Raw genomic sequence first — 13,210 nt, 5'->3', positions numbered from 1 at the left:
GGCTGAACAGATGTTTCTGGAATTAAACAGGTTGTAGTAGTAGAGATAAGGAAACTGATTATACTATTAACAAATTTACAGATAATTCACTTCATTTGCCATATGACTTGTTGACTGTACCCCATCTGTGCACGCAAACACACGCATACTCTAACAAAGGAGCTTCAGCAGGATGTGGATTGGAGGAATAACAGGAAGTAAACGGAGGATGCTGAACTGGTGCAGAAAAGAAAAACCATTGATGTTTTAACAGACCATCAACACTTCCTGAGAGTGTGTGACTGTTCAGAAAAGAGGATCCTGTCAGATCAGTATGAAATGAACCGCATCAGATCAGTAACAAAACATATACACTAATATCAAGGCTTTTATTAATAGTATGAAGATCAAGTTGGGCATTAATTATTTATCAATTTCTTAGGAATGCCTGCATTGCCCCTCCGCCCAGACATAAACAGACACACACACACACACACACACACACACACACACACACACACACACACACACACACACACACACACACACACACACACACACACACACACACACACACACACACACACACACACACACACACACACAGAAAAGGCAGTAAACTTGCAAAACAATGACAGGAAGAACTGAATGCTCAAGCAGGAAGGAAGGAACCAGTCAGTAAATGTGCTAAGAGAAGATAACCAAACACCTCCTTCCTCCTGGAAAGGACACCTCCCTTTATCCTCCTGAAACATGGTAACAAACTTGCTTAGTATGACAAACCAAAAACAAACAAGAGCAAAATGAGCTTCTTTGTTCCTTTTTCCATTAAAAAAACGGAACTCCTTCAAAGTTCTTTAAAATAACTCACTGTGGTGTTGAAAACTCCAATAAAAGCACTAATCACCAGCGGTGTAAAGGAGAGCAGAACTGATCTGATTCTGTGGTTTGGGTTTTGATGTGGTGGCGGTCAAAACTAGCCATGGCAAAAACCACCACCTTGTGTGTCTGCATTGAACTAATCTTCCTTTTCATCATCCCTTCTTTTTTCCTGTCCTCTAACAGTGCGAGATGGAGTGGCAGGGCTGCATTCCTCTGCTGTTAATTAGCAGGAAATGAGGGCAGCCAATGACAAGGACCATTTACACCAGTGAACGAGAGAGAGGAGAGAGAGAGTGAGATCTCAAGGTGCTAGTTTCACTATGTAAGTGATCTCATAAGAGATGCCTGGGGACACAGGATGGCAGACAACACGAAGTGCCATCCTTCACAGGAGTAGTAATGACAGCAAAGCACTCTGGGTAACAGCACCACAACAACAGTAGCTCCTAGACAAGCCTGAACATGAACATGTGCGAGAGGAAGGAGACTGTCTGCCAGTCTTGAAGACAGGTTAAACCAATTTTATTTAATTAAAGAGCGAGGCAGGGGAATATTATAGAATGTTTCTCACTCCGGTGCTTTGATGGTTCAATCTAATGTTAAGGTATCCTGTGCCGCCCATGTCACAAGACGAAACCTGTACCAGGAGCGATAAGGTAGATATTTACCAAGAAACTTTCCAGTCATGCAGTGCAGATCAGCAGATGTGTAAAACCAGTTCATTGGCATTCTAAAATGAAACTCTGCTTCAAAATCCAAGGACCAATCAGAGAGCAGCGCTACCCGGAGGTTCTGTAATTAAAATGAGGGTGCCTACGGCAACTAAGATAAAAACAAATATTTACAGAAATCCTGCACATGCGAGAGAGAGAGTGGGAAAGAAATGTAGACTGATTGAAACTCCAACTTTAGATGGACACCAGTAAGACGCAGCAAAAAACAAAACAAAAACAAGGAAGAAAACAGATGTTGTGACTCAGCATCTGTCACAATGAGTTCGGTCCACCGCAAGCTTTCAGCTGATGGTCTTAAAGACAAGAACAGAAAGATGCAGGGAGAATGGAAAGAAAGCGTAACATACTAAAAGCAGCATGCACATGAGACTACTGACTAATGCAAACGGACAGACCCAGTTATAGACTTTAAACGTGAACAACAGTCTTTAGTAGAACAATTTTGAACATTGAACTTTGAACACACACACACACCAATAGTTTTGGATGATTTCTCACCAAAAAAAAAAAAAAAAAGGCCCTACTCACTACTCCTGCATTCAACACACAACCTTTCAGAAATCTCTAATATGCTATTTATCGATCATATTCATGGTCCAATACCGTATCCATGCGGTAATCCACGTCTGAAAACCCCAACAACAACAGTTTAAAGACAGTCTTACCCAGCTACCTGAATAACATCCATTTATTAGCAGAGTCACCCGAAGGTCTGTGGTTTGTTGCCACCATGTTAACCTAAAAACACAGGTTATCTGTATACAGTATAGCACTGTGTGCATCTGCAGCTGCATACGTGTGTGTGTGTGTAGAATGTGTTTATGGCTTCCTTTAACTGAAAGGTAACACTCACACACAGGTTTATATATCAGTCTTATCTAAATTACTTCAGTCATAAAGCCAAATTCATTTATGGTCTATCAATTATCCGTGCGGCTACTGCTGTGAGCTTTGCTGAATGTGTAAAGAGCGAAAGAATGCAAAGCTTCACACAATCGGCTTTGTGCTGGTCACACCGGTGCTGCGAAGAGTCTCAAACAGGAAGCAGTAACCGAGGTCACATCCCGTAGGCCAGAGCTGTGATGTCACAGCGTGTGTGAGAGAGCAATGTTGAACACACAATGCTCCATTGTCCAAGTGCAGACACCCTGTGAAACCACACAGACACTCACCCACCTCCTCTAAGCAGACTGACCTCATTCACAACACATACCATTTGTCTTTCGATGCATCTTTCCCTCTCTTTTCCACCACCCGGCTCTGTTCAGCCCTGCCATCGCTCTCTCCCTGTGCACACAATCAATCTGTTGACCCCACTAGGCACGCTAAGCCTTCTCACAAAGCACAGTCATGACATGGTCTTCCTCTCCTATGATGCGCTTTTGTTTGTGACACATTTAAGAGCTAATTGAGCACAAATGTAGCAGCATAACAAGGAGCTAGCAGACAAAGACAAATCTGTGTGTAGTGCAAAGGGATGGCAGTAGCTTCTCTGTTGTGTTTGACAGCGGGATTGATGGAGGACGATATAACATCCACGGCGAGACAAATCTCTTCCCTGCCCTCCCTCTCTCGCACACAGTTGGCTGTAGTGGAATGTTAAAATTACAACAGGTGACTAAGCTTCAGTGAATAGTCTCTCAGTTTTGCCTTTAGAACACACATAGAATTACAAAAGCTTATATACACACACACACACACACACACACACACACACAGTCATCTGCCCAGAATGAAACAGCTGTTCCTATCTGCTGTTAAGTGCTCCAGAAATAATCAATGGCTGTCCTAAAATATTGGTCTTGGTTTCACAATGTCGAAACGTGTTTTTTAACATGCAAAAAATAATGTGTTCAGAGGAATTACAGTGTCCTAACGACAAGCGGTTTGTCCACAATAAATATAAATATGCTGTATGATGACAATGTATTATTCAAAAGTGTGGGCCATATTTTCCATGTTTATGACAGTGATCGTAAAGACTAACTTTATTTTAAAAAAATAAATAAATTCAAATAAATCCTGTTCTTCTGAACGTCACATTGAATAAAAAAAAAACGGAAAAAGTCATGAATTATATGATACAAAAAATATAAAATTACAATATAATATTTAAAAGAATAAATAACATTAAAATGTCTTAGTAGAAACGAGCTCCTACAATTAGCGGTATCGATACTGTTATCTATACTGTTAGGTGCACAAAGATATGATGTGAAATTTTTATTTTAACACTGCTGAATTTTAGCAACTGTATTTCTTTAATTAGCAATGTGAGAATGTATCTCCTTATTTATCACTCACAAGTTTTTTTTAAAACTGAATGAGTTTATTCTATTCTAATGTTGAACAAACCAAATGGGTGCTGGTCCTTAGTGACTTCCATTTTTTCAAAGTCAGTGAGGACCAGTTACCCACATTCTTCAAAATATCTTTTTTTTTTGCGTTTAGCACAATAAATAAATTAATACAGATTTGGTACTACAACATGACTGATTAAATAATGTCATTTTAATTTTTGATTAAAGTATCCCTCTATTGATAATCATAGTAGCATAGTACTGTCCCATTAAAACATGCGTATGGGCGCATTTTTACTTTCGCATTAGACATAACCATTTTTATATATATTTGTGTGTTTATGAGAGTATTAGGGCAAACAAACAATAACTAAAATAACTAGGTAATTAGATACTGTTTGACGGCCTTTTAGTATAAACACACTTCAGGTGCATGTGCTCTGAATAAAAGCATGCCAGTTAAGTGCATATACGAAACATTTAACTGGCATTCGGAGCTGGGAGACATGATAAATACAGCGCAATGCTTGAGGTAGATGTTGTATTTTTGATAGTAAATGTTTCATATCACTAGTGCGGTCTCTTTTGTTCACTATTACACTACTGCATTGCATGTGACACCGATGTCTCTTAGTTTTGTACATGGATATCACACACACACACACACACACACACGTGTCAAGCTAACTAACTATTCTAATTCATCGACATTGAAGTATACTGAAATAACACAACCCAAGTATCAATAACCGTATTGTTTGTCCTGATGCTTATTATTAGGTAGTCTGGCAATGACCCAATTATGCACTGGTCCAAAAAAAATTATAATTTCATAAGTGTACATAACCATAAATAAAAGTGGAGACCGTAAACTGCAAGAACACTTCCTTTGTGCGTGTGTGAGAGCAAGAGAGACATTTAATTAACAAATAAGAATTATTTGGTATTGAAATGATATTTAGAATGGAATCAGCCTGGCAACATTTGCTGTAGAAAAGACAGACAAATAACCCACTTATATCACAATGACAGCTGTGTTCTCCCATGAGTTCTGGTGCATGGCTCACTATGATTGGCCCTCTATTAAGCAACACTCAAAACAGACAGGAAGGAGGAGGAAAAAAAAAGAAAAGAAATCAACACATTGGTCTGGAGACTCCAATTTCAGCAGTGAAATAAAGCCTGCAGTGTTGCCTATCTGCCGCTGAGAGCAAATTGGAGGTGAATAGTTGAAATCACAGGGTGAGACAATCAAAGAACCACCTCTGGCCGAGGCCACAGTCCACGCAGATCAATTCAAGGAGCATTTTCTCTCCCGTAAGAAATAAGTGTGATCATAATCACGACTAATTAAAGCATTTGAAAGAGACAGAACAAACATTAGACGGATTCAATTTCTTAATGAACGTGTAGATGAGCACCGAGCAACACTGCTGTCTGATTTAGCCAAACAAGTCCTCTGTTGCTTAATTTGAGAGGGTGAGAACTCGAGGAAAATGCAAAGGCAAACACTGCGTTTCCAGCGCAGAAATGGCATGAAAGAGGAGTGTGAAGGGGTGTGGAGATATTTCAGGCAGTTGTGGAATGTGAAAGGGTGAGGCCCTTCCCCCGCTCGGGAGCGAAGGGAGAGAAACGGAGACGATAAACACCAACCGCTCCTGGACAGACTTTCTTAACCACAGCAAGTCTACAGACACGCATGCTATAAAGCACGACTTTTTGCTTTTTGGTTCTTGAGAAAAGGACTCCTCCCCTTCCAAAAACTCTAAATCAGCCCGTTCCTGCGCGAGCTGGCCCATGAAAGCCCTGTTGTTCTCCTGTGGGAAGCACATGAGCATGAGTGTAGTTAGGAAGTTAGTGACCATGTCTGAGTCACTGCTACGGCAGCCGAAAGAAAACTTGTGTTTCAACGAGAAACGCTTTCAGCCAATGGAAAAGTTGTTGAAGAGCGTGCTGGTGTCTGTGCCGCGTCAGGAGGACAGCGGTGCTGGCAGGGCAGAGTCTGATAAGAAACCCCTGCGCTCTTGAGAGACCCCCCTGATAAAGGGGCACAGGCTGACGCACACAGACATGACTTTATCAGGGGCCACACAAGGGCCGTGTCAGGAGCCAGTTCACACACACACGCGCGCGCGCGCCACCACTGGAGGGGGTTGGGGAGAGAAAATGAGCGAGACTCCTCTGTTCCCTGCGCTAACCCTGTCAACCTCTTCCTGCTATCCAATTTATCACCGCCCAGCAGGACACAGAAAAAGAGAGAGAAACAAAGATAGAGAGAATAAAATTATCTGCACACTCACTCCGCTGAACCCGGGCCCGAGCAGAGTACCTGAGCTAATGGATCTAGCTAGCTAATTAAAGTACACGCTGTAAGGGGTCCCCCAGGTCCCAGCCTGTAAGAATCGCTTCCTGTTAGCACATGGAATCACCTCAAATACGAATGCTGCATCTAAAATTTACTGAGTTTAAAGTCAGCGTGAACCGGAAGATGAACGCTGAGTGAAAGGAACACTGACAGTCGTAGGGGAGTGGTTAAAGATGTCATGCCCAAGCCGTCAAACTAACATCTGACGTGATTTACGAAGGCATACCATTTTCTCTTTTTGTGGATTGACGTGCACAGATGAATTGTTCACCGCAAAAACAGCAATGTGAGCCGACAAGATAAACAGTGCAGATTCATTTCACATCAAACTGGTACTAGTACAGCTTATACAACGACCGATCAGAATCGAGATTTAGATTTTTCTAGAAAATTATAATGAATTAACAATACAATAATAATATATATATTTTTTTTTAAAGTGTAAGATATTTTTGGAGTTTAACTTTTTTTATGAATCAAAGTTACTAAAAGCAACAGTAAAGACATCTATAATGATGCAAAATATTTTATTTTAAATGCTGTTCTTTTAAACATTAAATTCATTCAGGAAAAACAGCACAAAAACTATTAAGCAGCACAACTGTTTAAAACGTAAAAAAAAAGCTTCTTAAGCATCAAATCAGCTTATCGCTGAAGTAATGGCTGCTAAAAATCTAGCAAATACTTTTCCGAGGCACAGAAAACACAAACCATTTCAAGACGGAATCATTTCCTAACAACCTGTATGACCGTGAGAAATCTAGATCTTTAACCTTGACTCGTTCCTTCCATTTCTGAACACGGCGTGCATTGAGCTCTGGCACTGGACTCAGCTGCCACCGACTTATCAAAGACAGCTCTAAAAACACCCGCAGGGTCACCTCTGAAGATCACAAGCACACTGCAAACCTGTCTTTCTCTCGTCAGCCTGACACACACACACACACACACACACACACACACACTCGGAGCGGTGCGAGGAGAGGAAGGGAGAGCAGTTGTCTTGTGCGGGGGAACAGAAAGGGTGACGAGGGAGACGTAAGGGTGTTGGTTTTCCTTTGCCATGCCAACAGCTGCAAACACACACGATCCGTTCGAGTTATGAGCGTTTGTGCACAGCTGTCACGAGAACTCTTACGAGACGACAACCGAGAGAGCATTCCCACATTTCACCTGCAAACGCAGTCTCTCTTTCATCCAGCAGAAAAGTGCGAAGCCGCGCCGAAACGCTTTCAAGCCTGCGCTTTATTTACATACCCAACGCTCCACAATAATAACAGTCGTGCTTAACGAAAGACCTAAAATACTATCATCTGTCTAAACTTCTCGGCTGAAGTGCCTTTTTCGATTGGACTGAACTCCCTCTGATCTGAGATCAGTGCAACACAGAAAAGATGGAGCACACCTCCTTTCTAAAACTCGTGACAAATCAAGACCATTTGTCCATTTTGTCATCATTCCCATCAATAACGTCCTCTGCCAGCTCTGCAGATTAACGCTTCACGTTTTTCCATCCTCAAACATGTTTTGGGATTTTAAATAAACCGTATTCATTAAACACGCATTTTTAAAATGGCATTGTATCACCCTACTGTCTAGACATCAGTATCAATCTGATGTAAAGCAGAGGTCAGAAGAGACCGCAGACGCTGTGTGTAGCTGTACAAATTTCCCTCCCTACGCATTAAGTCTGAGTATTTACCGTTACAAATACACGACTGGCCCACATCACCCTGAGCTGCTCATTTGCATTGCCAAATCAGTATGCAAATTCAGCTGAGCGCAGCAGAGATTTTACACCTTGTCCAATCCATGTGTGTGTTCAAAGAAATGTGTGTCAGAGGGGGGAAAAAAGGAAGGATGAAGTTGTCCTCTGTGGTTTCAGTTCATTTTTGAGTGGATTGAGGAGAACAGATTACAGCAAGAGAAGAGTAAAGTTCAGGTAAACAGAGCAGAGCGAGTCCTGATACACAAACGCCAGGCTGTATCACTGCAGGAGGAACTAACACCTCACTGTTTGGTGTCAGAGCACACAGCTTCATGAGAATTATCTCATGCAGACTCTAAAAGACCAAGAAGAAGACTTCAAGGAAACACATCCGTGTCATTTACGTATATAGAGAGGAAAAAGGTCCCATTGTAGATGCAAGAACGCCAACAGTTTGGTATCTACATACTAAAACTGTAAGATAGTAAGGAAACAGCTCTTCGAAAAAAAACCCAAAATCATTTATTCTAACATTTTCTTTTGCCATTACAAAACTGTTTTAGACTTGCTTTTGCGAAACACAAGAGCAGAATTTTTTAAGGGTTTCGTTTTCATTATTCAAAAAAAATAATAATTCGTTGAAGAAATGGCAGAATTTTAGTTTTTGCAAGAACTATCCCTTAAAAATGTTTTAATTCCTATTCAACAAAGAGACACAAGTCCAAGTCCAGTCGTGAACTTGGCAAAGTGTGGAAGAGTCAAAACCCAACCTAAAGTGTGGTTTGTGGGGTTGTGTGTGGGAATGCGGAGTTGTGCTCAGTCAAACCAAACTAGTTTATCCGGTGACGCAAAGGGTGATTTAGCAACACGCCGAGAGAATACGAGCGCAAACAAAGCGGATACTGGATAACATTGCGGCAGATTTTGCGGCTGCTCGTCCTTCTTTGTTCCAAGACAAACAGAGCCGCGTGTTTGCATGTCAATAACACGAGCTATCGCGCACTTCGTGAAATTAATACAGACGGATACTGTGCGTTTGTGTGCGAGAGGGAATTCAAGCCTCTCCGTGTCGTAACAGAAGGAGATTAGAGCCGGACTGTAAACTACATGCGTGCGTTTCAGACACAAACGGCGCGCGCAAATAATCGCACAACATGTGTGAAAAGAAATGAGTGACGGCGCAGATACACAAGCTGCATTGAGAGAAACCTGCTGCATACCACAGCCACGGACACCATTTCTCCTTCACAGGTTGCATGATGAAAAATTAAGCGATACGATAAAGATATGCGAAATAAAACTGTAATATCAGTTTATGCTGTGCTATTTTGACAGACTCGTGTATAGGCACTTGCGCGTCCATGAGGCGCATTCATGAAAAAAACTCGACTGAATGAATGCCTCAGGGGGAAAAAATCTTAATCTGCAAACAAACAGCTGATTGTTTTGATTAAATCCTCGGCGTTGAGTGCAGATGTGAATATTTTGCACACCTGAGTAAATAAACATAATTTAGCGAACTTCGATCGAAAAATAAACGCGAAGTTTCTTGTGTGCTGCTACTAACTTTGGCTAACGTCACTCACACCCAAAAAACAAGTAACGAACCGTTGAAATGTTTAGCAATAGGTCGCTTACGACACAAAATAAGTAGGTGGGGAGAGAGTAAACTCTTAAAACGTGCTATATTAGACGGTAAAGGAGTGAAAGTTAGTAAATTTGACGACGGGTAAAAGTTGTTGATTTAGCAGACTGCTAACAGCGCTAGCGACCCTCACACACTTGGTGACGGAAAAAAGACTTTTGAACGTTTGAAAATTGGTTCGATTCCCCCCAAAAGCGTTTCAACTTTTAAAATCAGACCTAAAAACACAAGTCGACTTTTAAACAGGATCCATTAATCGTCGTTCGGAGTCTCTTTCGCTGAAGACAGACAACTTAGTTTGTGAAGTTGAGAAACACCACGAAAACACTGGCGGTTTGGGTTTACACACACACGTACCTTCGTCCAAGAGTCTCTCCAGGTGTGTGAAGATGCCGCACAGGTTCGGTAAACTCGTCATGAGCTTCTTCTCGTTCAATAACTGCATGAGATAGTCGGGACTCGGCCTCGGTCTCTCCTTCACCTCCATCTCCCCGACCATCATCTTTGCACGCAAACGTTCACAATCCTTCCCCCAGAAAAGAAAAAAAAAAGAAAACACAAAAGAAAAAAATAACGGTGCCGATCAAATCCCTCGTTCCCCCTCCAGGCTGCGGCGACCCTCTCCAGATATAAGGGCTGATTTTAAGGTGCAGGCTCTCTCTTTCTTTCTCTTTCTCTCCCTTCGCTAGAGACGCGCGATACGGACTCGCTGGGTTATCTTCGTTGTACTGAGCTCGCGCTACTGCTCCGGACTGAGGAACCTCCGAGAGCGCCGGACCCGCCTGGCGCGCATTGGCTGCCTGCGAGTCGGGTGGCCAATCAGCGCATAGCCTAGGAGAGGCGGGGATAGTATTTTAACCACACGAATCCTCGCTTGAGATGATGGACAGAGATCGGAGCCAATAGAATACAGGCTCGCGAACGCTAGAATCACCGGCGGGGATGATATATTGCGAAACGCTGTGACAACATGTCTGTGACAACAAGTGTTTGCTTTGTGTGTTTTGATAGGGCTTGGCATTTCATGGTGTGTTGCTTTTTTATAATTAAATCGTTGTGTGTGTGTGTTTTTGATCTGCATAGTCGGTTCTGCCGTGTAAAGTAATGTGATTCGCTTTTAGAGACAGGAATGTACTTCGCACAAGTACGCGAACGTTCGCTGCGTCACAAAACGCGCAAAACGCGCAGCTCATTGAAAGTAATGGAATTTAAAAAAAGTAAAATAAAACAAAGTTGGTGTTAGTGTTATTCTGTATACAACGATAGAGCAGTCTTTGTGACTGGGATATATTTCTCGCGTATTTATGAGCTGCTTTATTTCTATTTTTTTTTTCATTAACATAAATGACCAGTATTGGTGTATTAAATTAATTAATCATGATTAAATGTGTGATTCCAGACATTTTAATAACTGCGCGTTCTAGGCCTAATTAAAAAAGTTATCACTTCTATGAAGATCTGTCATGGTCACCTTCATGCCTTTTTAAAATCTCCAATCGCAGTTTCACATTCATCATTATGGAAGACACAGATTTGAACAGACGCTACATCAGCTTGGGACTTCATGCTCAGCTGACCTTCTCCAGATCCCGTCCACACGGAAGATAACAGGACACAGGATACCTTACTTCAACTAGAGATATCGCATAATAATATCAAATATTTACAATCTAGAAGAGATGTTATTTTTGCACTCTCATAAAAAAAAGTTATAAGCTGTCACTGCGACAGAGCAAAGTAAAAATATACCAATTTAGGTCCTACCTGTTAAATAAGTTACAAAAGTGTACCTTTGGAAAATGTACCACTTCGGTGACTTTTTCCCCAAAATGTATTTTATCGTTCCAGATTTATTGGCCCAAAATAACGCCCAGATGCACGAGCAGAAATGTTGAATGCAAGTGGCATTTTTACATATATGGGAATGATCCAAGTGTTACAGACCTCCTCGTTTGTTCCATACAAATATATCCATATGATTCACCGTGCATCCTCCTATTCACATGACTCATCATCCTTTCTTTCTCTAATCTCATTTTTCGGCGGCATCACCTTCTTAGTATAACAGACGGGGGAAAAATCACCAATTTCTGAAGGCAGCACAAAAAGATTCAGCATTTATCTCGGTTTCAGATAAGAATCCTTTGCTCTTATCAAAACTACCACATACATTTTCATTTCACTAGGCACCGAGTCTGAGACAGGCCACACGTGTGTGCGTGCTGCTAGTGTTTGTGTGTGTGTGTGTGTGTGTGTGTGTGTGTGTGTGTGTGTGTGTTGTAGTGTGAGATATTAATCCCCGCCCAAACCCTGTATTTTCCTCCTCTATTAATAACACGGGTTTCATTCTAGAATTAATCCAATTAACGACACTTTAGATAAAAGGTGAATATGAAATCAGGTGGTTGTGAAGCAGCAGGGAGCAGAGACGGGAGGGAGATGGGTCTTCAGAGGGGGCATCGGTCATGATCCCGTGGTCAGCTCCGGAAGCTGATTAGAAAAGCAGTAGGTGGCATGACTGTGTCTGGAATATAACGTGAGCTCCCTCAAAGCACAGACACTCTTGAGTTATTTTGTCTGAAGGGAGCTTGAAGGCTTTGACTATGAAAATAATACAAAAGCATAAAACAAAAGCGATTATGTGTGGGTGCAGGAACACCAGAGAGTGAAATCTGGGTCAATTGTGAGATAAAGAGAGAGAGGGAGAGGGAAATCACACGTTGTTAAGGTGAGGCAAAGAGTGGGACATTCTCAGAGTGAGTATCATTGAGTATTTCTGGGAGTGAGCGTATTAAAAAAAACACATGGCGATGACTGTAAAATACACAGATGATTGTAAGAGCCGGTCACGTGTTGGGTGTTGTTTGTTGGACTGGGGCGCTGACAGCACTGATGGATCCTGTTCTCTCCACCCAGTCCGGTGCAGTATAATCTCACCATGGGCCACCACGTCATTCATGGCTCCCCAGGGGTCTGCAGGGAAGATTACAGCAAACGCACAGTCCTTCATCACTCACTCGGGGCTCACGGCCTTATACCGCCACACGTGCCGCCGACTCACAGCTCCTACAAGACGCACTTGAGCCAATGACACATTAGCGTGCTTACGGTAAAGACCATTAAAAAAAACCTTGCATAAAATAGATCGTAAAGATCTTAGAAATATACAGTCAAACCCAAATGTATTCAACGTTTCTTCATATCACAGCTTATTCGCTATAGTTTAGGAAATTGTAATGAAATATGACAAGGATGTATCTGTGTCAGAATATCAGAATTCATTTTGATGATTTCATATAGCTTTGATAGAAAGGTGTGTAATGAATTCGGTTAATTAGCTGTTCATTTTAGGTATACAGTTATATAATATCAATTTAGGTCAACCAATTACCAAGCAATGCTTAATTTTGTTTAGTATGTGGTGTAAAGGGTCGCATTAGTATTTCAAGAAAAACACTTAAACCAAACATGGTCAGGCAACAATTTGTATACATTTTACTGGTAGTCCAATGTATGAAGGATTTTTGTCTCAGTTTACTTTATTTTTCTATCCTCACTTATATAAATGAACTACAGTCTCGCAGCCACTAGTCAAAA

At 41.6% G+C, this 13,210-nt stretch overlaps 1 protein-coding gene across 4 annotated transcripts in view; it reads right to left on the bottom strand.

Moving 5' to 3' along the window:
• Positions 1-10,354, bottom strand: part of qkia (QKI, KH domain containing, RNA binding a) — a 59,606-nt gene extending 49,252 nt beyond the window's left edge. For all 4 annotated transcript variants that reach the window (XM_043263260.1, XM_043263262.1, XM_043263261.1 and 1 more), the window contains exon 1: positions 9,971-10,354. In XM_043263260.1, coding sequence (XP_043119195.1) covers positions 9,971-10,115 — 145 coding nt within the window. In that variant the 5' untranslated portion in view covers positions 10,116-10,354. The remainder of the gene's footprint in view (positions 1-9,970) is intronic.
• Positions 10,355-13,210: the final 2,856 nt, after the last annotated feature.

The sequence above is a fragment of the Puntigrus tetrazona genome, chromosome 17, assembly GCF_018831695.1.
Source record: "Puntigrus tetrazona isolate hp1 chromosome 17, ASM1883169v1, whole genome shotgun sequence".
Classification (NCBI taxonomy): Eukaryota; Metazoa; Chordata; class Actinopteri; order Cypriniformes; family Cyprinidae; genus Puntigrus; species Puntigrus tetrazona.
This window is presented reverse-complemented; position numbering and strand designations above follow the sequence as displayed.